The 11,039-nt window shown below is 46.4% G+C and overlaps 1 protein-coding gene across 1 annotated transcript; it reads right to left on the bottom strand.

The window, feature by feature from the left end:
- Positions 1–1,539: 1,539 nt before the first annotated feature.
- On the bottom strand, positions 1,540–4,840 carry LOC148773140 (testis-specific Y-encoded protein 3-like). The gene is made up of 6 exons (XM_088834525.1): positions 4,313–4,840; positions 3,593–3,670; positions 3,334–3,445; positions 3,089–3,234; positions 2,883–2,969; positions 1,540–1,626 (listed from the first exon to the last, which is right to left on the bottom strand). The coding sequence occupies exons 1-6, from the start codon at positions 4,838–4,840 to the stop codon at positions 1,540–1,542; spliced, it is 1,038 nt and encodes a 345-aa protein (XP_088690651.1).
- Positions 4,841–11,039: the final 6,199 nt, after the last annotated feature.

Below are 11,039 nucleotides of genomic sequence, written 5' to 3'. Positions count from 1 at the left end.
GGGGTAAAAGTCAACGTATTTCAATCCAGCACTAGTGTTTTTTAGAACACTTAACCAGTCAATCCTAAATCTTTCCTGACAGAGGCATTCCTGCAACATCTTTGCCCTCTGTGATCCTAACTAATACTCTCACTTCAGCGAGTGATATTCCTGCCCATTGGGCATAACTCTAAGTGTGTAGGTACTCTTGTTTCCAAATGTGGGTCACTGTTAACTATTCCTGCGATAACGTATTTCTTGTTGAGCACAGATATCACGGAACTCTTTAAAAAAGTCACAATTCAAGATGCTGGAAGCATTTGATCCAGGAGTGAAAGAAAGGGTCAAATTCACATGCAATCTAACAAGATACACAAATTAAAAAAATAAAAAAAAAGAGGGCATACGAGCAACACAATGCAGGAGTGTTGAACAGGGCAGTGTAAGAACTCAGAGAGCTATGGCAGCAGAGCTGTGCGTAACAGCACAAGCACGGGTGCATCATGAAAGAAGACAGGAGGCAAAGGCAGACCCGCAGGAAGGAACATCAACTCACATTCATGGGCAGACACAATGGAGACGCCCGGTCTTCATTCTAAACAGAGGAAAACATGAATACATCCAGGGAACAGGAAGCAAATGCAGCTCAGGGTGACTGAGACAGAATGCTCATGAATTCATCAGAAACCCGCCAAGTCTCACACGCATTGATATTCAGTGGAAGAAAACCTTACACAACACATCCAAGTGTGCAGTCAAATCTAATAGCACCTAGACCCTAGGGCCTAAGTGAAAGCCCTGAAGAGACTGGGACACAAGTCATGGCAAGTTTCCAGAGACTGACCAGCAAGTCAACCATCCACAGTTCACTTTTACTCACCGACCCGTGACTATCTCTGCACTCTTCACTCCAGCACAAGTTAGAGCTAAAGCCACCCCTGGTACTGAAGCACTGGCAGGAAATATTAGGCATTGGGGGACCCTGTCCTAAACTTTTCTTGTCTGTAAGTTCTTTGCAATGCCTTCTTGCTTCATAGTGAGTTGAATGTTAAGGCTTTTTCCTTGTTCTGTACTCTTAAAATGTCTGATGCTGTGCAACAGAGAAGATACCTGGGGCACCACCTTCCAACAAAATTGCGTTCCACCTTTTCGCTCTCTGGCCCTTGTTCACCAGACCCTGTCCGTGGACATCCACATTTCCCTTGTAAAACTGCCAGACCCACAGTTAATGGGCCCCTCATCTTCTTTCTCCATCCTCCCCAACCCCCACCCCACAGGAAGAACTGTGTCTCCTGACACAACACCCACATATGACTTAACCACCTCTACAACTCTCCATGGACTGGTACTTCCTACGCGGTAAACTGAGAATCCTACATGCAGCTGAAGTTTTTGTCCTGAGGCCCTCCCCAAACAATACGCAGACGCATACAGTTGACGCTTTTTATTTGTCCTTCGGCATTATTTCAGGTTTACTTGTGTCTCCCTCTCGATCCGTTTCACCACCAGACCACTCTTCACTACTTTCCCGTCCAAGAGAACTCTGCTGGCCATTGATCTTCACATGAAGCAGCTTCTTAGGTTTTCTATTTTAGGGAAAGGGGGACACTGCCTCATAAACGTCTCAAAGTCGAGCAGGGGCGGTTCCTTTCAAAAAAGACAGAGACACAGATATGAAAACCTACCCTCTCTGAGAACACTAAAGACAACTTTACTCTTTCAAGTCAGTTGCCAGGAGACAGAGTCTGTGAATTTTTACATGTCCTCTAAGCACATACTAAAAGACATGTACCCCAGTCTTCCTCGTAGAACTATTACAATACCTAGGACATGGAAGCAACCTATATATCCCATCGGCAGATGAAGGGATAGGGAAGTTGGGGTACCGAAACACAATGGTGTGTGACTCAGCTCTAAAAAGGAATGCATCAAAGTCAGTTCTAGTGAGATGGAATGCACGTGGAGCCTATTACAGGGAGTGAAGTGGGTCAGAAAGAGAAAAACAAACACTGTATGTTAACACAAATATCTGGAGTTGAGCACCATGTAGGTGATACTGAACATGCAACACGCAGGGCAGCAGATAAGACACAGACATATAAAGAACAGACATGGGACTCAGTGGGAGAAGGTGAGGGTGGGTTAATTTGAGAAAACAGCCCTGAGACATGTACATTACCTTCTGAACAACAGATGACCAGTGTGAGTTTGATGCGTGAAGCAAGGCAACTAAAGTCATGTTGTGGGACAACCCAGAAAGACAGGGAGGGGAGGGCGGTGAGTGGTGGGTTCACCATTCGGGGGACACGTGTATACCTCTGGGTAATTCATGTTGGCCAATGTACGGCCAAACCGGTCACCGCATTATAAAGTAATTATGCTCCAGTTAAAATAAATAAAAAACTATTCTCCATAATCCTTCACAGTGGTCAGTTTCTCACAGTGAGGGTGGCAGGTGAAAAAGATGCAACGGAAAAAAAAAAAAAAGCGTGATGACCAAAATGGAATCAAGTGATGGGTCAGTGGGGGAACAGCCTTGTACAAAGGAGACTCACAGACCTGGTGGAAAGGAGACTTCATGAGGAATAGTAGGTGGACCCCAATTTAAGAGAAGCCTGAGGCTGGACTTGTTGGCCAAGGAATGACAGTTCAGAGATGTGTGCAGCTGACTCAGATATAAATTGGAGTGACTTTGGCCTGACCAGGCCACTTCATCTACCTCAGGCTTCTCTAGTTAGAACCTGTCTTTCACTACAGGTCTCCACACTTGCTGTCTCTTGCTGATTTCCCCGTACCCGGTGTCACACTGGATTCCACAGAGTCTCACTTTCTCCACAAGTGAAATAAACGACCCAAGTTCCTGGACAACCCTTATGCCAGTGCTCAGCCCCTGGGCGCCTCACCTCTCGTCCTCCTGCTACCTCTCGCGGTGGAGCCTTCCTTCTCACATAGTACTGCAAAGGATTGGGCCACAGATCCTTTATGATGATCTGCCAGGGAAATGAGCAAGGTCGGCACAGGGCTGGCCAGACACTGAGCCTTCCCGTGCACCGCCAAGAACTCCAACATAAATCACCAATTTCGGCCCAGTGGCCACGTGGGACCCCACCTCAGCAATCCGGCCAGATCCTGTGAAGTTGTGGTCAAAGAACCAATTGAAGAAGTTAACGCTGCTGTCGTGGTGCCTGAGGCTGTATGCCTCACGTTCAAACCCCTGGGACCACTGAATCGGAGTGGAATGAGACGCTCGGTATCCTGCAGGAAAAGGAGCATGGGAGAAAGACCTAGCTCACTTTCCCACTCAACCTACACTCTTCTGCCCCCACTCCCCAAATCCAGGGAGCTGCCTCTTACCAGGGACGTTAATGAGATACTCCTTAACAATCACTTCATTCTGGAAATACCTATTCCTCCGAAAGGACAATGTGATCTTGCAATGATGAGTGGGATGCCTGAATTCCTCCACCTGCCAGGACAAAGTGTTGGGGGTAGGGGGAGTGGGTATGAAACCTCTTTACAGAAGAGCTGTCCTTTCCCGTATTCAGGGATAAACCATGCCCTCTCCCCTCCCCAGTCATCTCCCCTCCACAGTTAGTGGGGTCCCCTGCCTGACCTCCAAGTTGGTCATGAAGTGAAGCATCTCTTCATCCTGGTTGCTCATCATAACTGACATCTGGGGGTGGTTCATAAACTGCTTTAGGTCAAGGAGCCTCTAGATGCTAGAGGTAAATGTGCTGGAAGAACAAAGCTAGCCTAAAGAGTAGAATGGCATTGTCTGACTTCAACGTGCTACTAGTGAACTCGCCACGTTTCCGTGGATGCAGACTGTATGAATGCGGAACAAGGCCCAAGGCTGTGCCTATGAGTGCACTACCAGAAGGAGCTTCTGTTCCTAACAGGAAGGCCCTAAGCTCCATCTCAGCCTCCTTCAAGGTAGCTTACTTCTGGAAAACAAGCATTCCTAGCTACAACTAGTATAAGCACTTACACATCCCAAACCCACCCCCAAATTCACTCAACTTTTTGGAGAAGACCTGCATTCCAGACAAGCTTTTTCTCTGAGGAGTCCCTAATGCTAATGACGATTCCGACTGGGACCTCTGCAAGTAAAGCCCAAGTATCAATTTGTGCTAGTCAGGACAGCAAGAACATCACACCTAATATCAGGAACAGATATGCAGGACGGTAACCAATACCCATCATCCAAAAAAAAAAAACAACTTTCTACCAGAACTGCCAGATCTGTAAAACTGCTCCTGCAATATCCCATGTTTAAAGAAAACAAAAAAAGAAAAAAGAAAAAAAAATTCACAACCACCACACCAAGGGATACAACTTCGACCCAGAAGCCACAGATTCCCTGGATGATGGCGCTTCTGTGTTCTAGATGCAGCTTTCGCCTCTGACAGTTCTTATGTTTCAGGCGAGCGTGCGCCCTTTGCGCTCTCTTATTCACCGGCTCCAGCTCCACCTGCAGGGCCGCCAGCGCCTCCAGTGCAGGCTGGTCGCTCGTGCCTCCAGGCCGTGGATGTTTCTGGCCCTGCTCCTCCGAGGACACCTGCTCCTGCTCCTCGTACGCCACCACCTCCACCTCCTCCATGACGTCTAACACCAGCAGCTGCAAATCCTGCCCGGTTCCCGCCAGCTCTCCCTCCTCCAGGACCGCACCTTCCTCCGCTGCCTCCACCCAGAAGAGGGCGGCCTCCTCGCCTGGCGCACCACCTGGGGCCTGCAAGGCCTCTGCCGCCCCCACTGGGCTGACAGGCCCCAGGGCCCCTCCCTCCTGAAGACCCGGACTCACAACCAAGATCCAGGATCCGGGGGTGCTGCCGCCTTCCTCTGGCCCCGTCTCACTCGCCATGGTGTTCTGGCCGGAGCCCGGAGCTGCGAAGAAGGTGGCCACCAGAGCACAGCAGACGCCGGCACAGCGCGCCCACCGGGCAGCCGCACTCAATGCGGTACCACCAACAGGATACTCCTGCGCAGCCAATGAGCAGGGAAAGGGAGACACGCATGCGCAGAACCGTGAGCCACCACGCACGCGTAGTATGGCAGCGGGAAGGGGCTGAACTCTACACCCTGACCTCCAGACCTCACGACGAACCAATCAAATGGAGTCTAAAGGCGTTGGCTCCTGGGCCACGCCCCTTGGAATTCTGGCCACTCTGGCCCCAGGTGACCCCTGGGCCAAAGTCGGCCCAGCGCTCTGTGCACCGGTCCACGCAAGCCTTTTGCCTGCTCAACAGTGCAGATGTGCCTGACCAGAGACTGGGAGAGCCAGGCCAGTTGGAGGCGAAGGAAGGGACCCTGAACCTGACGCCGCGACCATCCTCAAGCTTGAAATTGCCTCTGGAGCAGCGGGCGACTCCATATGCTCAGAGATCCACAGAGGTGAGACAGGGTTCCTGGGTACCTCAGGGACAGAGGTGCTCGCCTCGGATCCATACTGCAAGCCATGGCAGGGCGTGGGGTGGGGGCGAGGTGGGGGGCGGGGATGCGGTGGGCTCACACAGACCTCACCGTGGTGCACCTGCTGCAGAGTCCATCCCTAAACTTGGGTCTTAGGCTTGAGCAGTGTTAGGAATGCAGCCGTCATCTGAGGAAGAAGCAGAGCACTCTCCTCGGCTCGCTGTTTGGGCCCCACATCGCAGCCCCAGGCCAAACCACCGTGGAGCCCCTGGCCTATGGTCTGTCAGCTCTTGCCCTTTCCGCCAGCCCCTGGCTTAGAGCAGGCACCCGGGTGGCTAAGGATGGGCGCCTGCGGATGCACTTCCCAGAGGAACAGAGCTGCTCACGCTCTGTCGCCTAGGATGTCTGCTCTTTCACAGTGAGCACCTACCTTAGGACGCACACACACACAATCAGGTGACCCAAGCACACACATGTACACACACATGTGCAATGCACAGGGACACTAATGCAAACAGGTGTTTCAGAGACTGAAGAACCAGTGGTTCGTGTGAAATGCATAGATTTCCTTATTTCTCCCAGGAAAATGTTCATTCTGATCTTCAGATGTGAAATGTAGAGAAGTCCAACTTTCCTGAAACAGAATGAAAGCCTACTTTTTGATACAGGCATTACAGAGAACTCCATACTTCATGGTCGACAGTCATTGTTTTATCTATGAGAAATACAAAGAATTAAGTATTTCACCAAGAAACAGTGGTGCCCAGAATTTCATTCGTGAAATAGGGATAATTCCAATTCCATATTGGCTCCCCAGATCTTAATTACATACTTCATGTCAGTAAAAGTTCCTTGAGATTTTCGTATAGGAAATGTATACAATTTCACAACTCAAGCAGGGAAGTATATGCCCAACTTTTCATATCTGAAATATATAGAATTCCCCACTCATATAGAAAATGTGTGCACAGATATCTATGTGTGAAACAGACAAGGTTCCATGTATGATGAAGAAAACGATACAAGTAGATTTTCAAACATGAAATACAGATTTCCTATTTCACGTGAAACATCTGCACCCATGTTCTCACATGTGAAATAGAGATAAGTACATATTTCATGCAGAAAAATCATCTTTCGTGTTTTCATCTGCATGCAGCAGGGGATGCAAAGCAAGTACTCTGGAACAACCCAGAAGAATAGCATAGGAGGGCACGTGGGAGCGGCTCCAGGGTGGGTGGGACACCTGTATATTTATGGCTTATTAATGTTGATGCGTGGCAGAAACCATCACAATATTGTACAGTAATTAACCCCCAGTTAACTTAATTAAAAAAATACTACTATGTTTTGAGAAAAGTAAAAGAACAAGGGGATCCGACTCTGCTCTCTGGTGACCTAAATGGGAAGGAAATCCAAAAATGATGGGATGTATGTACACCTAAAATTGATTCACTTTGACATACATATAGCAGAAGCTAGAGCAACACTGTAATGCGACAATAGTCCAAAAATAGTTGCTGGAAATATATTACATGCTGGAACTATAACTCCAGCAGTGAATAAATAAATGGTAGCCCCCTTTGCAATATATGTCTTCGGGGTCATTATGCTAAGTTAATTACTTCAGTTAGAAGAAGACGAAAGCTTTTATATCACATGGCATTGTTAAGTTGAAATCCCTATGTTATAGAAACAGAGTAGAATGTGGTCATCGGGCTAGTGGAAATGGCCCATGATGGTCCAAGTTACCAACTTTTGGTCACAGGTTGAATAAGTTTATCAAGGAAGACACTGTAATAGAGGCAGGATGGAAAACAGAGCTGCAGGCCTCAGCCCAAGACCATTAGTGAAGTTAGAAAACCAAACACCACCAACAGAATGCCTCTCAGCATCATGTAGTGAAAGATACATTACAGCCTTCCCACAGGGCCCTCCAGGCCCTTGGGCCTTGGGCTGGGTAATGAACTGTGGAGCTTGGGGACAGGCTGTGTCTTACAGAGTCCCAGGGCCCTTTCTGGAGCCACTCACTGACCTGGCCCAGGTTTCAAAGCAATGGCCAACGTGTCCCATCCCCACCTCGATGTCCGAATGGTTGTGGCAATCTCCGTGGGTCACAGTCTACAGGACCCTGCTCCCCATTTGGGTAGACTGAGGAGGCTGAGGGCCAGCTGCATGCTGGGTACCTGGCTCACTCATTGAAGGCTGCTGGGCAGGGTATGGGGCCTTGGTAAGAGGAGGGCACAGAGAACTGAGAACTGCCTCTTCCAACTGGGACTGGGCACTGCTGGAAGTGCCAAGACTGGGTGCTAGATGAATGCTCCCAGACAGGATAACTGGCCTACACAGGGACCCGCTCCTTGCAATCAGGACCTTGGAAGGTGAAAGTCAAGCTTGGGACCTTTCCTTTCAGGGACTAGGGAATAGTCTTTCTTTCCCTCGATGATTACAAGAACACAGTTAGCTGACCACCACCTTAGCTCAAAAACACGAGATCTGACAGCAAGAAGTTTGCAACAGCTAATCACACCCCTCCCTCATGTTTCCTATATGTGGCCTTTGCTGAAAGCTTTGAGGGAGTTTGCGATTTTTTTTTTTCCATCGGCTTAGGCGTTTATTCTTTTTTAATACAAGCATTTAAAATTATAAGCACTTCTAGACATGCATCTCATGAATTCTGATATGCTGTGTTTTTATTATCACTCAGGTAAAATATTGTCTAATCTTTTAATTTTGTACCTCCTTTTAAAAAATTTTGTTTAAATTGGAGGCTAATTACTTTACAGTATTGTGGTGATTTTTGCCATACATTCACATGAATCAGCCATGGGTGTACATGCGCTCCCCATCCTGACCCTCCCTCCTACCTCCGTCCCCATTCCATCCGACAGGGTCATCCCAGTGCCCCAGCCCTGAGCACCCTGTCTCATGCATGGAATCTGGACTGCCGATCTGTTTCATATATCATAAGATACATGTTTCAATGCTATTCTCTCAAAGTATGGAACCCTTGCCTTCTCCCACAGAGTCCCAAAGTCTGTTCTTTACATCGGTGTCTCTTTTGCTGTCTCGCATACAGGGTCATTGTTACTATCTTTCTAAATTCCATATATATGCGTTAGTTTTTCTTTCTGACTTACTTTGCTCAGTATAATAGCCTCCAGTTTCATCCACCTCATTAGAACTGATACAAATGCATTCTTTTTAATAGCTGAGTAATATTCCATTGTGTATATGTACCACAAATTTCTTCTCCATTCATCTGCCGATGGACATCTAGGTTGCTTCCATGTCCTAGCTATTGTAAACAGTGCTGCGATGAACGTTGGGATACACGTGTCTTTTACTACGGGTTTTCTCGGTGTGTATGCCCAGCAGAGGGATTGCTGGGTCGTATGGCAGTCCTATTTTGTAAGGAATTGGATTGCTGGGTCGTATGGCAGTCCAGGTTTGTAAGGAATCTTTACGTTGATCTCCATAGTGGCTGTACTAGTTTGCATTCACACTGACTGTGTGAGAGGGTTCCTTTTTCTCCACACCCTCTCCAGCATTTATTGTTTGTAGACTTTTGGATAGCGGCTGTTCTGACCGGCGAGGTGAGGTGGTACCTCGTTTTGGTTTTGATTTGCATTTCTCTGATAATAAGTGATGTTGAGCATCTTTTCATGTGTCTGTTAGCCATTTGTATGTCTTCTTTGGAGAAATGTCTGTTTAGTTCTTTGGCCCATATTTTGATTGGTTTACTTGTTTTTCTGGAATTGAGCCGCAGGAGTTGCTTATATATTTTGGAGATTAAGTCTTTGTCAGTTGCTTCATTTGCTATTATGCTCTCCCATTCTGAATGCTGTCTTTTCACCTTGCTGATAGTTTCCTTCATTGTGCAAAAGCTTTTAAGTTTAATTAGGTCCCATTGTGTTTTATTTTTGCTTTTATTCCCATTATTTTGGGAGGTGGGCCATAGAAGATCCTGCTGTGATTTACATCAGAGAATGTTTTGCCTATGTTTTCCTCTAGAAGTGTTATCGTGTGTGGTCTTACGTTTGGAACTTCAATCCATTTTGAGTATTCTTTTGTGTGTGTATGGTGTTAGAAAGTGTTCTAGTGTCATTCTTTTATGAGTGGCTGACCAGTTTTCCCAGCACCACTTGTTGAAGAGATTGTCTTTTCTCCATTGTACATTCTTGCCTCCTTTGTCAAAGAAAAGTTGTCCAGAGGTTCGTGGATTTATCTCTGGGCTTTCTGTTTTGTTCCACTGATCTATGTTTCTGTCTTTGTGCCAGGACCATACTGTCTTGATGACTGCTGCTTTGTAGTATAGCCTGACGTGAGGCAGGATGATTTCTCCAGTTCCGTGCTTCTTTCTCAAGATTGCTTTGGCTATTCAAGGTTTTTTCTTGTATTTGCATACTAATGGTGAAATCATTTGTTCTAGTTCTCTGAAAAATACCGTTGGTAGCTTAATAGGGATTGCATTGACTATAGATTACTTTGGGGAGTATACTCATTTTCACTATATTGATCCTTCCAGTCCATGAACACAGTATATTTCTCCATCTCTTTTTGTCATTCATCGGTGTTTGATAGTTTTCTATATGTAGGTCTTTTGTTTCTGTAGGTAGATTGCGATTTTTAAAGGCATAAGCCACCCATCTCCTTGCATGGCTCTGCATTAAGCATATCTCTGCTTTAATCTCCAATGTTTCAGTATTGCTTGGCCTAAGGATGTTGGGTAAATGTCTGTTTGGTTACAGTAGCACCTTATCTTGCAAGTCTGTGGAGGGTAACAGACTCTGAGAGAATGCCTCATTTCAAAGTCACATACACTCAGAAAAGTATGAACAGTTTTTCTTTCTGTGTAAAGCAAATTAGCAACACTGATAGCTCCCCCAATTACCAGGTGAATTTAGGACAAAGTGCAACAAAGTTTGTCATCAGGTTTTACTTGAGGACTACTTAGTATTTTTATAATTTTGTAATGAACTGATTTGCTGGAATACATATATAGAGTATATCTTTTGTCTTGTCAATCTTTTTTAGTAGTTTGCTTATCATGTGCCGTCACATGGCTTACTACTTACTAAAAATTAGAAATGCTTTCCTTCCCTTATGTCTTTGAGGATAGGATTTCTACATAGGTTATAAATTCTGAATATTGTCTTCATCTCTATTACCCCTGGACAATCCGTTTTTCTTAAACATTTGTTTTCTGTGTCGTGGAGACCTACTTCGGAGGGTGAATTCTGGCAGACAGATACAGCTGGACCAAGTGGAAAGAAGAAAATCGATATTATGGAATAAACTGTATTCTCTCAACATGTGGATGTTGACACTCTAACTCTCTGTACTTTATATGTAGTCAAACTGCATAAGTTATAATTTCTTTCTGACCCTTTTTGGAAATTGGGCCTCTATATAGGTGGTACTCTTGCCTAGAAAATCCCATGGTTGGAGGATCCTGGTAGGCTGCATTCCGTGGGGTCGCTAAGGGTCAGACACAACTGAGCGGCGTCACTTTCACTTTTCACTTTCACACATTGGAGAAGGAAATGGCAACCCACGCCAGTGTTCTTACCTGGAGAATCCCAGGGACGGGGGAGCGTGGTAGGCTTACATCTGTGGGGTCACACAGAGTCGGACACGACTGAAGTGAC

This window comes from Moschus berezovskii, chromosome Y, assembly GCF_049115385.1.
Source record: "Moschus berezovskii isolate FMDL1 chromosome Y, NW_MosBer_1.0, whole genome shotgun sequence".
Taxonomy (NCBI): Eukaryota; Metazoa; Chordata; class Mammalia; order Artiodactyla; family Moschidae; genus Moschus; species Moschus berezovskii.
The sequence above is the reverse complement of the archived record's forward strand: the minus strand, read 5'-3'. Positions and strand labels throughout refer to the sequence as shown.

Coding starts and splice junctions, on each gene's coding strand:
- LOC148773140 (XM_088834525.1), bottom strand. CDS start 4,840: ATGGCGAGTGAGACGGGGCCAGAGGAAGGCGGCAGCACCCCCGGATCC. Junction 3,671..4,312: donor GTGGCTTCTGGGTCGAAGTT/GTATCCCTTGGT, acceptor GACCTAAAGCAG/TTTATGAACCACCCCCAGAT. Junction 3,235..3,333: donor GTATCTCATTAACGTCCCTG/GTAAGAGGCAGC, acceptor CTTTTCCTGCAG/GATACCGAGCGTCTCATTCC.